This window comes from Lycorma delicatula, chromosome 9 (genome assembly GCF_047948215.1).
Source record: "Lycorma delicatula isolate Av1 chromosome 9, ASM4794821v1, whole genome shotgun sequence".
Taxonomy (NCBI): domain Eukaryota; kingdom Metazoa; phylum Arthropoda; class Insecta; order Hemiptera; family Fulgoridae; genus Lycorma; species Lycorma delicatula.
In genome coordinates, this window is record NC_134463.1 from 26,057,742 (window position 1) to 26,074,424 (window position 16,683).

The 16,683-nt window shown below is 28.2% G+C and overlaps 1 protein-coding gene across 1 annotated transcript in view; it reads right to left on the reverse strand.

Moving 5' to 3' along the window:
• LOC142329751 (serine hydroxymethyltransferase-like) overlaps window positions 1-12,115 on the reverse strand; it is a 51,391-nt gene extending 39,276 nt beyond the window's left edge. Inside the window, exons 1-2 of the mRNA XM_075374505.1 lie at window positions 11,908-12,115; window positions 11,442-11,647 (exon numbers count right to left, since the gene is read on the reverse strand). Of these exons, the coding sequence (XP_075230620.1) occupies window positions 11,442-11,647; window positions 11,908-12,012 (311 nt within the window). The 5' untranslated portion in view covers window positions 12,013-12,115. The remainder of the gene's footprint in view (window positions 1-11,441; window positions 11,648-11,907) is intronic.
• Window positions 12,116-16,683: the final 4,568 nt, after the last annotated feature.

The window sequence follows — 16,683 nt, forward strand, 5'->3', positions numbered from 1 at the left end:
TGCATGTCATTTTGTTTGTTATAACATGGAATGCAAAATGAACATTTTCAACATATTCTTTTTTATTTTTGTAAAGGCAAGAAAACTGCCAAGGCTCACAAAGAGATATGTGAAGTTAATGGTTTTGATTACCATAGTTAGTTTAAAAAAATTCCATTCTGCACATTTTTCATTCAAAGATGACTCAATGTTCAAACTTCTGAAGTTGATGAAAACCAAACCAAAGCCATAAATTGAATCAGATCATCGTATAATAATCTGTGAATATACAACAACTGTACAAGAGATTTTATATGTATCACATACAACAATTGAAGATCACATCAAATGTCTTGGACTTATTAAGAAACTCAATATTTAGGTTCCGCATGAATTGAAGGAAATTCACTTAACACAACTAATCAATATTTGTGATATGCACCTCAAATTCAAACGAATATAAATGCTGAAACAATACTGAAATGAATCATCAGAGTAGATGAAAAATTTATCACCCACAATAACATGGTCTACAATAACATAGTCATCTACAATATCATGGTCCAAGTGTGATAAACTAGCACGAGCCACATCAAAAGCTGAATTGCATGAAAAAAAGACCATGCTGTCAATCTGGTGGGATTACAAGGTGTTGTGTATTTTGAGCTGCTTATAAGGAACCAATCAATTCAGATATATGTTTACTGTCAACAACTAATGAAACTGGAGAAAGTAATTTAAAAAAAATGTTCTGAATTGTCAAATCGCAAAGGAATTATGTTCCACCAAAACAAAGCAAGGCCTCACACATCTTTGGTAACTCATGGAAAATTATCGGAGCTTGGATAGGAGGAAGTGACGCCTCATCTCCATACAGCTGTAATTTTACACCATCACATTACTATTTATTTTAAAGTTTGCAAAACTCTTTGAATGGTAAAACTTTAGCTGATGATGATGATGACCTGAAATTGCACTTGGTTCAATTTTTTGCTGATAAGGATATTCAGAAGTTCTATGAGCGGGGAATTATGAAGTTGTCAGAAAGATGGCAAATGGTTATCGGACAAAATGAATAGTATATAACTGATTAAAGTTAATCTTTGTTTAAGAGAAAATCAAGTTCGGTTTCACACTACAAAACCAAAATTACTTTTTTGCCAATCAATTTGTTCTGTGTAGGTGTTATTCCAGCTGACTTTTCAGAAAAAGTAGCAATCATCTATGTTGATTGTTAAAATGAAGCTTTCAGAAATCGTAGCAATGAGAACTATGAATATGAAACTATGTTCACTATACAGCCAGCCCTATTCTCATCACTTCTGATTTTCCATTTTTCAGAAAATTAAAAAATGTCTAAAGGAATATGTTTTGCCAACATGAAGAAATAAAAGAAATAGTCAAAAGATTCTTACAGAAATTTTGAAATAGACATTTGATAAATTCATTTACCACTGGAATATGTGCAAATCCAATTTTAGTAACTACACAGAAAAGTAAAAAAAGTATGTAAATTTAATTTTTTGTGGATTTTTACATTTTTATCAAATACGTATAAATAAAAAAACAAGACATCACTTTTTGAGAACAACCTTCCTTTATCATCTCATACCACAGTAATAAATAAATAGCTTAGTAAATTACATCCTGGCAGTGTAAAACAATTATTTTATTAAAATTAATTTTTAACACTTTTTTACAATTATACATATATTCAAGAATGGCATGAAAATTCTCATTACCTGCCACAGACTGTAATAGCAACAGAATAGTTCACATTATTTTAATGACTAAGAAGTATACAAAACAATTTTAACAAGTAGAGAAGCTTCTAGAAAAAGAATGAGCAAAAATGAAGAAAGAAAAATCTAGAAGAAACAACAATGGAACTCTTTCTAGAAAGAATTTATAGAAAAGCATAGAAGGTGCAGACAACAGAAATCATTATGGTAATTATATAAAATTATGAACTCGCCTCTAATTTTGATAAAATTTGTTATATATATCTTATTTAGGACCTAAGATATTCATTGGGTTATTCATTAGATTATCTTATTATAAGATATTCATTACAAATGAAATTATTCATCAGAAATACCACCCAAGTTATTCCTCGTAAGTTGCACGATAAATTTACCAAAATATTTCACAATTCAGCATTGTACAAGTGTAATACACATTATTTTTGGATTAAATAATTGGTTATTGTATACAATTATGGACTCAACAATCAGCCAATTTAATATTTATGGTTAATTAGATGAAGTTAATATTTTATTTCACTAAAACCAAATTATTCAGTTCAAAATAATGTATATTATACTTGTTCAGTGCAGAATTACGAAATTTTTGGTAAGGGTATTGTGTGACTTTCATTGTGTAACATGGGTAAAAAGGGTTTCTGACAAATTATTTCAACTGTAACGAATAGCTTAGGTCTTAAATAAGGTATATTCCAAATTTCAACAAAATCAGATCTAGGTCCCATAATTGTATAAAATTACAAACAAAAGGATGGGTACGTACTGGTACTGAGGTCAGGTCCTAGGCTCAGACGTAAATACTGCTGTGGACCAGCGAGGTACAGTTCAGTACAGTGTGCAATAAACACTATTACAGCTTGCGATAAATCCGATCACACTGTGCAGGAGCATACGGAGTGAGTGTGAGATAACAAACAAGCCAAGAGTTTGTCACAAGTATTACATTTATTGGAAAGTGGTTAAATACAAGAAGCTGTTCGGTGAGTCCTATGTGATGAGGTGATAAAAGTAATATTATGATTCATCTGAAAAAATGAAATTTAGTATAATTTCGTAAACATTAAAAGTAAATAATCAGAAGTACTCACTTAAGTAAATACTTTTGTAATATTATCATAAATCTTGTATAAAGTGAACTGTCAATTTTGCTATGGTATTCTTCTTGTTAATTATTTATTAACTTCTATGTTCTATGTTGTAAACTTCATATTAAAACTGGAATTGAATTTTTTAATTTATAATTGACCTATTTTGTATATCATAAATTATTTAAGAGTAAATAAATTATAATCAATGGATGAAGCTGCTACTTGATGACATCATAACAGTGGTGAACTATTCAAATCATTTAAAAGTAAATTATAATGTTTAAGTTTATAAATTTCCTACGTTTCTAAAAGGTTGTTTCAAATCTTTGTTCTCAACATGTACTTTGAGAAATTACCATTAAAAACAATATTCTCATCAATTAAATGATAAGCATAATTAGAAACCCTTTTATTATTAGGAAAACAAGATTTTTTGGTTCCTTATACTAAAGATTTACCAGTCTGTCCAACATAAACTTTATTACAAGAACCAACAACATTCAAGTTGTAAAGAACATTCAAGTTTGTGAACTGATTTTTGAAGTTTATCAGTTTTATTCTTGTTATTCATAACATATTTACCAAGAAAATTATCAAATTTAAAAGCAATATCCACATTTCTGTTTCTAAAAAATTTTCTCTGTGGATTTACCAATATAAAAGTGAATATGTGAAAGTTCTTTTGTTGAAATGAATTACTTGAATGAAAAACTTTGCTAATTGCAATTTTATATAAATTATTCTGAAGCAGTTGATCAATTAAGACTCATTTTATAACCACTATTCACTACCCATTATCTGTCTTATAATATCTTCTTTCTCAAAATTATCATCTGACATCAAAACATTTAACAATCTATCAATATAATAACTAAAGGCCGCTAATGTGCAAATGGATATAGTGATCTACTGATGCTGTACCTCATATACAGCATCAGTATGTGAGGGTTTGTGATAAGCTAAAATCAGTTTTGTTAATGATTTTAATAATACTCAAATCTAAAAAAAATGACAAACCATTTTGTTCAATCTTCAAAGTAAAAGTATTTTTGTGTAATGTGTTAATTCAAGAATATTCCAAATGTCTCAAGCTCCCCCGCTCCCATAAAACAACCAAAAATATCATCTATATCTATACCAAAGTTTTAAATATTTAAAGAAAGGATGAGCATAAATTTTTTTTTCTAAATCACTCATAAAAATTTCAACAGCTAACAACTAAGTGAATTACCCATAATTAAACCCTCCTTCAGAGTGAAATGTTATTAAACTCAATATAATTTAGATTAAAACAAATATTCAATGCCTCAACTATCTCAATTCCTGAAAAATTCATTTTCTGGGTAATCAGTAACTTGTTAATAACATTGATAACCTCCTGTGACAATATATTGGGAAATAAATTTTACACTAAAATAAAGGAAAATAGAATTAACCGTAACATATAAATCCTCAACATTTTCAACCAGCACAGTTGAGTTTTTAAATTTACAATAAGATTGTATAATATTAATCATCCTCCTAGACAATTTAACAGCAGAGCATTAACATATGAAATTATTGGTCTAACAGGATGATTTTTTTATCTAGTTTAATGCGAGAGTATAATTTGGGTAGCTCTGGATTCAGTACCATAAACATAAAACCATTACTCTCCCTGAAAATAAAACACTTCTTAACAGTTCTCTTAAACTCTTTGAAATTTAGCTGTAGCATCCACCTTAATATCATCAAATTTATTAGGAACTAAAAATTCAGGAGTTTTAAATCAACAGATTTAAACAGATTAGATGTTATTCAAATCCTTATGTTACTGGAAATGTCATAATCTATGTGTATGTATATATATGTAGTTGAAGTACAACTTTACTAAATTGAATTAATGAACTATGAACTGTGCACCTCTACCACTGCATTAGCTGGGTTTGAATTGAATGATTCATCAATCAAATGAATAATATGGCAGAAATAATACAATTAAATATTCATTAAATTAAATTAAATATTATTAAATAGATTTAAAAAATTTCTGTTTAATAATGAATGGGCTTCCCTTGGAGAGTGCATGTGAGGCTAAAGTGGTGAGGTGATGTGAGCACCTCATGTGAGGCTAGACCAATCACCATCAGCTGGTAACAAAAGGGGGGGCACTGTTTTGAGAGGTATAATGGGGCGCTCTTAAAATATCTCGCAAACAATCATCTGATTTTCAAAATTCAAACAGGGTATTTGTTATAGGTTAAAGGCTAACTTTTGTGTGCATCATGTACACTCTCGATCTAATAGATCACAATTATTTGGAAATGTTATATCTTTGCAATCAATCTTCTGATTTTAAAAATTCATAATACAAAATCACAATGCAATCAAACCAGAACAAAAATTAAACCGATATACTTAGAAAACTCGTGTGACCTGCACTATACCAAAACCAGCTTGAGCCTGGCAAGCTCCCACAAATGGCCTTTGTAGAGTCTTTTGACAGTACGATTACAGGTAATGCCGTTGGCATCGGATTGAGCCCACTATTGTTGAATTTGATAGTTTATGGCGACAGGGAAAAGTGGAACAGTGCATGCTGCCAATAGTATTGTGCTAGGCTGGGACTGTATATAAACTACAAGAGATTACCCTAAATAGAGCTGTTGTATATCTGATCATTCACATCTTTGCTAAGGACCAGGTCTATGAAGCACTGAGTCACACAAGACAACTGGAGAGTCTAGCTGTTAGTTGTTTGATGCCAAAAAATTGCTGTATGATCTGCACAATAAAAAGTCTCTCAAAGAACTTCATCGCTTGAGAAATCTGTAAGTTTAGATTGGTATATGCCAATTAAACAAATAAACTGAAATGTTTACAGTTTCCTCATTTGTCTGAGTTAAGTTAAATACGTTAAATCCATAAGTCTTTGAATTATGAATTTTACTTGATGATCACTAAAAATTATTAAATAAATAACACCAAATTTCTAAACAATTGAAAAATATGGGATAAGAAAGAAACTAATCCAATCTATGGCTTTTCAAGTTTCTGAAAATATAATATATGGCTATCTTTTGTTGCCTGATTGTTGAAAACCAGGCTGTGTCCATAGATATAGATATTTTTTAATATTGCAGTGAATGGGAAAACACAGCACGTCAATCTCTGACTGGGAAAAACAGGCTCTGTCACATAAGTGATTACTCTGTACATTGTTCTGTCATGTTGATTATATAGTTATCGTACAAATGAACATTATAATAACTAAAAATAGCAGGAAAAGTGTTTTGAGGTTATGTTCAAAAAATTATTCACTCAGAAGACAACAGAGACTCTTCAATTTTAACAAACATAAATCAAATGATGAAATTAATTCTTGTTTAATTAGCATTTGGCTTGTATAACTACGACAATAGGAATAATGAAAATACTGTTTTTATTAAAGATAATACAGTATCATATAAAGAAAGGAATGTTATTAATAATGTCTGTGAATTAAAAATCTGAGGAAAAAATCCACTACTCTAAATATCAGAACAAAAAGTAAAATAGAATATCATAAAAATTCAAAAGAAAGTGAAACTTCCCCAAAAGATTGATGATATAAGCATTATAACAGGGTTAAGAAAATGAATGATGAAGTTGTTAGTATAATTAAGATGCACATTTCTAAAATTACCTAATATAACAAAAAAATCTATTTAATATGAGGTAATTTTCTGTTTAACGTCCATGAAAGTAACACCCATTTCATCAAGTAATAGGAGAGTTTTTGAGTATCCAGAGTCCATTGGAAAGAGAAATGTGATAATATCTTTTCATTAATAAAGGACTTCATCTTGTTTTAAAAGTTAGAAAACTTGAAATATTCTGCTATTTGTGTTGCGTTCAGAATTAAAATTTCACTTTCTTTAGATTTACACATTACCTTGTTTCCTGAAAAAAGATTAGACGCCATGAAAATGACCTCCCAGTCACATTAATATTTAGAAAATAAAAAAATATAGGTTTGCTTAATCAACAGACGAAAACTGCAACAATAAACAGGGTGTGATAAATCTGATGTAAGAAACAAGCCCATTTCAGATAAATGAAAATAACCAATTTTTAAATTAATTACAGCTTTGTTAGATGATTTGTAACCTAAAAATTTAGCTATGTTGTACGTTTTAACCAGACCTCTTTATCACCATTTTCTTTTGTAATTACAAACACATAATAGTGGAAATACAGTTTCTGATGTGGTGAAATTCTTTTCGAACAAATAAATTTTTCTATGAAGTACTCCAATAATATTAATAAAAAAAATGTCTTGCAATGATACTAATTTACACTTCAATCTAATTTTTTAAATTTAATTAATAGGACAACTACGTTTTCTTTTCTTCTGAAAAATATCAAGACCTCCAATATACAAAACGATTCTGAAGGTCAGAAGCTCAGAATTATTTATCCAAACTTTAACATAAATAATCAAAGAAATTGAAAATTTTATAACCAAGAAAATGGAGTATATTTTTAGACTTTAAAATGTGGTATTTTGTAACATTTTTCTTTCTGATATTAAATATATTTTTGATTAATTTGTAAAATTTTGACTTAAAAAAAAAATGGAGATTTTTTGGACTTAATGAAACTTTTTTTTTAATTGGGGTTAATTACTTTGTGTTTAGTTTACCGCTTCTTTTAATTTAATAATACTATTACAGTTTTAGTCTGATTTTCTTTATCTGCTTATTTTGTAAGTTAATACCAATGTACTGAAGCATTAATTCGAACAAATCTTCCTCATTTTTGTTTCTGATGCCATTATAAAGGTGTTATTAGTTTTCTTGACATCACCTTTTCTTTTTTATTGCACTGTTTGGCATACATCCACAAATTTTCAATATTAACTAGACATCTGTTCAATTTGGGTATACTGTTTTGGTTAAAAAAAAAAAAAAATAGGCTACATGTGAACCAACTCATACAGTTTACACTCTGATTCTATTAAAGTCTACAAATAAATTAACAGACTCTAAGAAAACTATAAAAGAAATAAAATATGATCAACAAAATAGAATACATTCATTTAACAGTTGTCAGTACCACATTACCTTAAAATCGTTCTGAAAAATTTGTAAAATGTGACAGCCTGCTTTTCCCTTACACTTTACAATTACAAAGTCTAGTATTTATGTCGTAACAAGGGATCACTAAAAATAATTTTTTTTCTTATCATTTAAGTGAATAGAAATGTGTGTTTCCACAATTTTTAATAGGAGTGCAGAATTACAATTTCTTCAGATTATATAAAATAAAGCTGCATCTATAACAGACTTAAATCTATATGAATTTTGTGCAAGTTCTTTTTAAAACTATTCATGACATTGTCTAGTAACACAGTGTGCAGTCTTCCAGCTACTTGCACAAGCCATCCATCAATTCAATCACTCCAATAAATCAACCTAAACAATCTCTTACTCTCAGTAAACGATTTTAAATTAAACATTACACAGCTTAAGATTAACAACCTTGGGCAAGGTTGTGAGGAACCATGTATTATACTTTTGAAGAGGATATTTTTTTATTATTTAAAAACATATATATATATTACACTTCGTTATACAAACGTTTTTAATCTTACAAAATAAATCAAACTTTGCTACATTAATTGGTACTTACGTATTAATGCCACTGCAGCTACAGCTTTATTTAAAAACAAAGTAGTCAATCGGATTTTGGTGGAAAATGAACAGTCTCTTTATTAATTTTAATAAATGATTATTTATATTTATTTATTTTATAAATATAATTTAACCAAACTTAATCTACGCTCGCTAACCTTGACTAATTTACACCGTAATTTTTTGAGTATTTATTTAATAAATTCAGTAATTATTGCAATTATTTATTATTTAAATAATCAAAACACTCCTGTTAATTAGTCAAGGTTAGCGAGCATAGGTTAAGTTTGGTTAAATTATATTTATAAAATAAACAAATATAAATAACCATTTATTAAAATTAATAAAGAGACTGTTTTGACTATGTTAAACTCTATATCGGCCCACTTTCCACCGAAATCCGACTACTTTGTTTTTAAATAAAGCTGTAGCTGCGGTGGTGTTAATACGTAAGTACCCATTAATTAATACAACTAAACAGTGTTGAAGCTGCCAACAGCTTCAACACTGTTGGCAGCTTCAACAGTGAATTATGAAATAATTCATAATTTTTCAAAAAATTATGAATTATTTTTTGCCTAATTCATAAATAAAATATTTAAATCTACTAATTTAATCATAATTAAAAATTAAAAAATTAATTAAAATCCAGTAAGAAAATAAATTTAAAAAAAATTAAATTTTAATCTACAACGAACTTCAAATGATGAAAGATTCTAATCCAACAAGAAAAAGAAAAAAAATAAATTATATAAAAAAAAGAGCTTATCCACCTTAATATAAAATTTCAAAATGAAAAAAAACAGAAATTAACAAAAAGAAATACTCGATTAAATCAATTTTGCCAAACAGCAGAAACCTAAGAAAAATAATTTTAAAAAAATCATGTTCTTCCAATATAAATATGACATAAATAAGATTAGCATGAAAAAGTTATGAATGATGTTAATAAGTATTAACATCACTAATATTTATATTAAAAGTTTCAATAATATTTATTTTAACAGCCATCATTAATATTTTAACATTTATATGATATTTAAAATTAAAACATTTAATTATGGTCTACTTTGTCTGAAATACAAATGACACAAATATAAAGAGAATATTTTACAAACACTTTTATTTATACATATAACTACAAAAAATAAATTTTGAAAGCTATTTAATCAAAGACTACTTATTTAATAAAAATGTTTATTAAAACATTTCAGAAAACTTTCTTTTTTCTAGGAAAAATACTTGCATACCAGTAGATATCTGCTTGATTACAGTTCTTAGTTTTATTACAATAAAAAAGATTTTTAAGTGTTTTCCATTTGTTAACTGCATAAATCTATGTACTGTTATCAATGATATAATCAAACATATTTAAAATAACATATTACTCTTAACTCTTCATGTTAATAATGAAGTCCTAGGGATTAAAAACAATGATTAAAATTCAATTTCTGATAAAATGGTTAACCTTTATTTACATTATTTATTTTTATACTATTTTTTTAACATCATCAGAAACAATATACTTCAAAATACAATTAAAAAATATATTTTAAATAATTATAAACAGCCATTTTATCTATATCAACTGCTGCCAAACTCTCATTTGAATCTCAATCACAGGATTGATATTTTTCAAATGTTAAAAAAATGAATTTATCATTAAGAAATTATAACTGGATATAAAAAAATCTCTTGAAATAATAAATAAATGATTAAGAATTATCCTTTATCCTTAATTTTTTTGAAATATGGCCAAAGGCGGCGCTGTATAAAGTTAAAACTTGCTGTGAAGCAACAGTATAAAACAGACTGCTGATGGGCAAAGTCTATTACGAAATATTAAATAAACCAGTCTATGATAACTTGTAATATATTCTGTAGGTTAAATTACACAATTTCTTTCAAAATTAAAGAATTTTGTAGTGTATAAAGTTGAAAATCACTTTTTTATGTAAATCTAAATGACAATTATCAAGGTTATCTTCACTATAAAATGTTGCCTTGAATAAGTCTCGTGTAAGGATTCCTTACGTAGACAGAGAATAAAAATACTTTAGAAATATTACTGTATAATAACATGTACTGAAAGAATTTGTAAGAGTAACAAGAGAAGCAGTGCATGCTTTTTTTATTTTCATTTATCTAACAAGAACTACCTACTTCAATAAACAACTTTTTTTTAAATATAATTTGTTTAGAACAAAAGTAAATACTACTATTTAAGTTTCATGTTGGAATGCAACTTAATCAGCAGTGTTATGAATGCATTTAACCACTGAACCAGTAACTGTCTGTTTTCTACAGCTATTTTATTTTTAAATGACACTGAAAGAAAAATTGTGTAATTAAAATTAGTGTCATTATAATGCTCAACATTTTTATCACTAATTCACACTTGACTGCCTTGCATATCACTCAAAACCTTAAATTCTGATTTATCTTTAACAAACTTAGCAAGTTGTCACAATAGCTGGAAATCAGTTGACTACTTAACTATTTACCATTTTATAGACATTTATTATAAACCAAGTATGCATACGAAAACAGCATGAACTGTTTTTGTATACCATGAACAAGACTTGTGCCACCTTAGGTTTTTTTAAATAAAAAAAAGGAAATCACACTTTTTTCACAAAAATCATTAAGGTCAATATTTTTTCAGTACTTAAGTAATTTTCTACACACTTTTCCAAACTATAATTTGAACTCTAGCTTTATTAATTAAAGTTCTTTTAATCAGTCTCAAAATAAAATTTATGAACTGTGAAAATCTACGTAATGTACTAACTAGATGCACGTACTCCACTGGTAATAAATGCTATGTATGTAGTTACATACAACCTTTAAAGCTGATAAGAATTATATTATTATACGGTCTTTGTAATGGGGGCGGGAATCACGAGACACGGGTAGGATAGTAAGCATTCAAAAGTAAACAAATTACTTATTCTTACCTTTGTCCAGGAAGTCCTTCGGAATATTTATTTGTAAGGCACGATCCTAAGCACTGCATAACAGACAATGAAGTAAAATTTTCTGAAGCAATCATCTCCAAACCGGAACGTTGCCTCCTTTTTTCATTTTTCACCAGTGCATATAATTCAGGATCATACTGCGAAAGGTTTTGGTTTAGAACAGACGTATTATCTCCACTCATTTTCTGAAAAAACAATGGAAACTTGTTAAACCAAAAATGAGCAAGATTTAAAGTAAATTGTAACTTAAATACGAACACAATACTGCTAAAATTAATCTAACAGTAACAAATAACAATGAACAAACAAATATTACGTATAATATTAATTACGTCTAATATTTTGACGTAAATTGGAATAAATTATGCAATCCCATGCGTCAAAAACTTATTTTTCGACTATTTATAAATTGATAAGAGTATAAACAGGTTATGTAATAACTTACCGACCGGCGAAATTTCCAAATAGGAGCGTACGACGCTAGTAAGCTAGCTCTGCGAAGTACATTGCAACAAGTGGTTGCTACTAACACTCGTCGTGTAATTTCCATAAAATCCACCAGGGGCTGACACTAAAGCAAAACCTCAAAAAGTGTATACAAAAATATACAAACGTACATCAATCGTTTGTCTTGTAAATGAGAATTTCTATTTAGGATGCTCGGTGATCCTGTGACAGAGTTATAAAAAAGCTAAAGTTGTTTTTTTAATTAAATGTGCTATATTTATAAGGTTATCTGCTAAGATAACCTTTTTACAAAGGATGCTAAAATAATTTCTTCATTAATCAGCTGAAAGATAAGAAATTAATATTTAAAAAGAAATATTAACATGAAAAGTCCTATATATTACGCGGTTTATTTTACGATTGACTTAAAATTTACGGTACGGTTTAACTTCTATCAAAATTCTGAAGCTTAACACTACTGCAATATATAAACTAAACTCTATCTACAATTAATAAATGGTATTTCTTTGAAACTTTTTTTATGATTGCACAACATAATACAATTAATATGCAGAAAATTTTTTTTGGCTTTATAAGCGTTTCTGGTAATAAGGTATTCCAGCACTTTCAAAATGTAGGTTAAATGGTGAATGCTTTTATACATTAATTATTCAGCACATTTAGATTGCCTGTTGATTTTTTTTAAAAACTGCTAAATTGCATTACGAACTCTGCAATTTATTTCTTACTTACAATTGTCAAATGTAGGATGCCTTTTAATCAGATATCACAGAGACTAAACGATTCCAGTTATCGTTTTAAAACTTCTTTTTTTATAAGAACTCAATCTGAATTTATATGATACCCCTCCGACCAAAATATCTAAATAAATATTTATTTACATTGGTAAATAAATATATGTATGTAGACCACAAAGGGACTAGGAATGTGTTAATGCAAGATAACAAAACAAACTGCTCCAGCATTTTAAGAAAAAGAAACTTTTATTAGACTGCATCACATAATTCAAAATTAATTTTAAAAAAAGAAGTGATGACAGCATATTAATACCGCTTCATCAAAATAATAACTAAAATAACAGTACCCCAAGATCATGTGAAAAAATAAATAAAATTGGTATGAAATAGAGAAAAAATGTTGACACTGTTAATAAAATATTTGATTAATACACTTTTTTGGAAGTAAAATAAAGCTTATTTAATTAGTATTACTTAAAAAATGTTCGAGGGCTGTTTATAAATTAACCTCTAGTCAAGAAATAAAAAAAAAACAAAATAAGCTGAAAAAACCTCTAAAAATGTTACATACATATATTACTTCTCAACATAGCCCAGTCCAAATTCAAGTACTTGTATCATGACATCAACTTGTCTTTCCCTCTTCAAAGAATGGCACAATTGACCCTATTGCATTATTTAGTATCATCATTATCATCAGTGTTCTGCTATTTAGCAAGCCCTTACACAACATTGGCTGTCCATTCTTTTCTATTTTCAGCTAACCTTTTTGTATGAACATAACTGCTTTCTACCTTAATATCATTGAGAAGTTATTGATTGTCTTTGTCTTCCTTTTCCTCTCTTACCAATCACTGTACCCTTGAAACAACCTTTAACAATCCTGTAACACAGTCCAATCCAGTTTATTTTTCTATCTCTAAAAGTTTGCAGTAGTGATCTACCATCTTCCCCACTCTCTAACACCTCATTATTTCTAATTCTGTCTGTTCACTTTATCTTTTCCATTCTCCTCCAAATCTACATATCAAAAGCTAATCTTTCTTGCTTAAAGTCCATATCTCTGTCCCATATAATGCTACACCCCATACAAAACATTTGGCGCGTCTTTACCTCAAATGTTTATCAAACTTACTACCCAACAAGCTTCTCTTTTTATTGAAAGCTTCTTTTGCCATTATAATTCTAGCTTTTATTTCCTTTGTTCATCTCATATCATCACAGATAATGCTCCCAAGATGCATAAAGGACTCCACCTGTTCAATTTCTTTTTCTTCTTGGTTAACTGGTATTTCTTTATTATCCTTGCCAGCCATAATAAATGTAAATTTTTTTAGTACAATATCATATTTTTAAATATTTAAAATTAACAACTCTTTTTTTATATATTTAAAAATCATTAACAACTTGTATTCAAGTTGTAGCAAATACTTCTTCCAGATTTTTTGGGAGCTAATTTTGCAGCACCTTTTTCAGTGAAATTACTGGTGTCATTGTTTAGTTGTGTTTGTGTTAAAGTGATTAGTAAGTGTCTTTAGTGTGTAATCAAGTAATTTATTTTATCTATGTTGTAGTTTTTTATGTAAAATGTTTTTGTAAAATTTAGTACGTTTGTAAATTTTATACCATTCAAGCATATTAAGTTTTTATGAGTTATGTCTAAAATTTGCATTCGGTGGTTAATGTCTTTGTATGTATGACTTGTTTCTGTGAAATGATTTTGAAAATTTTGCAAGATGACTTTGATGTAACACTTATTTGTAAGGAAAAGCAAGTGTGTTTGATTCTTTTGATGAAAACATGTTTGATTTGATAAATGTTATTTGACTATTTAATTAGTTTTCTAATTTCTAATTCATTTCTAAATTTCTGGGTTGTTTTGTTCTTTTTTTGTACATTTTATTAATTTTAAAAGCAGATTAGAAACATTCTTTCCTGAAAATGTTGCCATTTTAATCATTGCATGTTAATATTGCATATTTTCTGTCAACATGTTTTATTTTTTATTTTGTTCTGTAATTTATGATTGTAGTGAATACCCAGTAATCTACAACTGTAGTTATTATACTGCAAAATGTTCTTAATTGTATTTGTCAGTTGATATATCTATATTAATCAATACAACATATGTGAAAAAAAAAAACTGTATCAATGTGTTGTATGACGTTTGACGTGTGCAGATTAGTTAGTTTGTCAATTGTGTACTTTGATATGGGCATAATTAACATCAATGACACCTAAACCAACACTGAAGTAACCAAATAATAACAGAAAAGATTTTTCGGAAGCGCAATTGTATGCAATTAAAAGTGAATCAATTTTAATTTTACTTTAAAAACTTTTTCATTTTAAAATTAAAAATTTTTTCATTACATTTAACACTTGGCTGAAATATAATCTATTGTCTCATGATTCATTCAAATGCACTTAAAATCAATATGAAGCAGTTTCATGTAATTAATATTTGTTTTACAATTTAGCTAATTATTAAATTTTATTTTTTGTTGTTACCGTTTTAATTTAATAATGGCTAAAAAATAAGGCATAATTAATTATAAACAAATCATAGAGGAAGGAAACATTTTATTGTGTACATATTATTACACTGATGGATTTAAAAAATTAAGTTTAGGGTTAAAAATATAATTGTGCAATTTGAAATACTTGTTCATAATATTGTAATTATGACATTTTACATGTGAATGAACATATTTATAAGTGCAAGTATGAAAATTGCAGTTTTTTTATAGCTGTGTTTACAATACCAGTTTGTTGAAAAAGTCTTCTAAAGAACTTTTGGAGAACATGACAACTGATAAGTGTTTTACTTCATGTAGATCTAATGACTACCAAAGTTTTTATAATCAGCTACCTGCTTCATAAAATCTAGTCATTAAATGAGAAATAATACATATATTTGTTAGTGCACAAGCTGGAGAATTATCTTATTGACATTCTAGTACTCTCAGTATGATTTTAGTCATGAAATAATGTTCCACAATAAATAAACGTGCTTGTTCTAACAAAATAGTAATTGAGTAGCAAAGCTAATGATTTAGACATAGGCAGGACTTATTGTATGATATCACTGTCTTGATTTTCACTTGTACCATCGTAATGAAACCTTGTTTAGAGCTGCGTAACAAGTACAATATGAAGGAAATGTCCCATATTATTTTGCATTGTGTGAATTTAAAAAGACTGGTATTTTGTTGAAAATAAATTACCTACAGTAGTTAAGTAAGTTTACTGTTATCATCTAATAAATTTCATAAAATTCCAGTTGAAGTTCATTAAACAGCATCTACCATTCAGATTAGAGTTTAGTTTGGTTGCTAGCTGCAAAGTATAGTAAAAGAAAAATATTTCATTTTTGTGCTTGTTGCAAGACGTAAGCAAATATGATTGGTTTCCCATGCAGGAGGTAAAATTAGCCGAACCAGTTACATGTTAATGCTAATGGCTTCTTGATATTACACTCTGCCATATTTGTTGTCAGGAAAAGATTTTTGAAAGTGTATGTTTGGAGTGTCGCTTTATATGGAAGTGAAACTTGGACAATCGGAGTATCTGAGAAGAAAAGATTAGAAGCTTTTGAAATGTGGTGCTATAGGAGAATGTTAAAAATCAGATGGGTGGATAAAGTGACAAATGAAGAGGTATTGCGGCAAATAGATGAAGAAAGAAGCATTTGGAAGAATATAGTTAAAAGAAGAGACAGACTTATAGGCCACATACTAAGGCATCCTGGAATAGTCGCTTTAATATTGGAAGGACAGGTAGAAGGGAAAAATTGTGTAGGCAGGCCACGTTTGGAGTATGTAAAACAAATTGTTGGGGATGTAGGATGTAGAGGGTATACTGAAATGAAACGACTAGCACTAGATAGGGAATCTTGGAGAGCTGCATCAAACCAGTCAAATGACTGAAGACAAAAAAAAAAAAAAAATATTTGTTGTTGGCTATTGATGTTGCTGGCTAGTGATCCATGCATCCATGCATGTAACTAGAAGCTA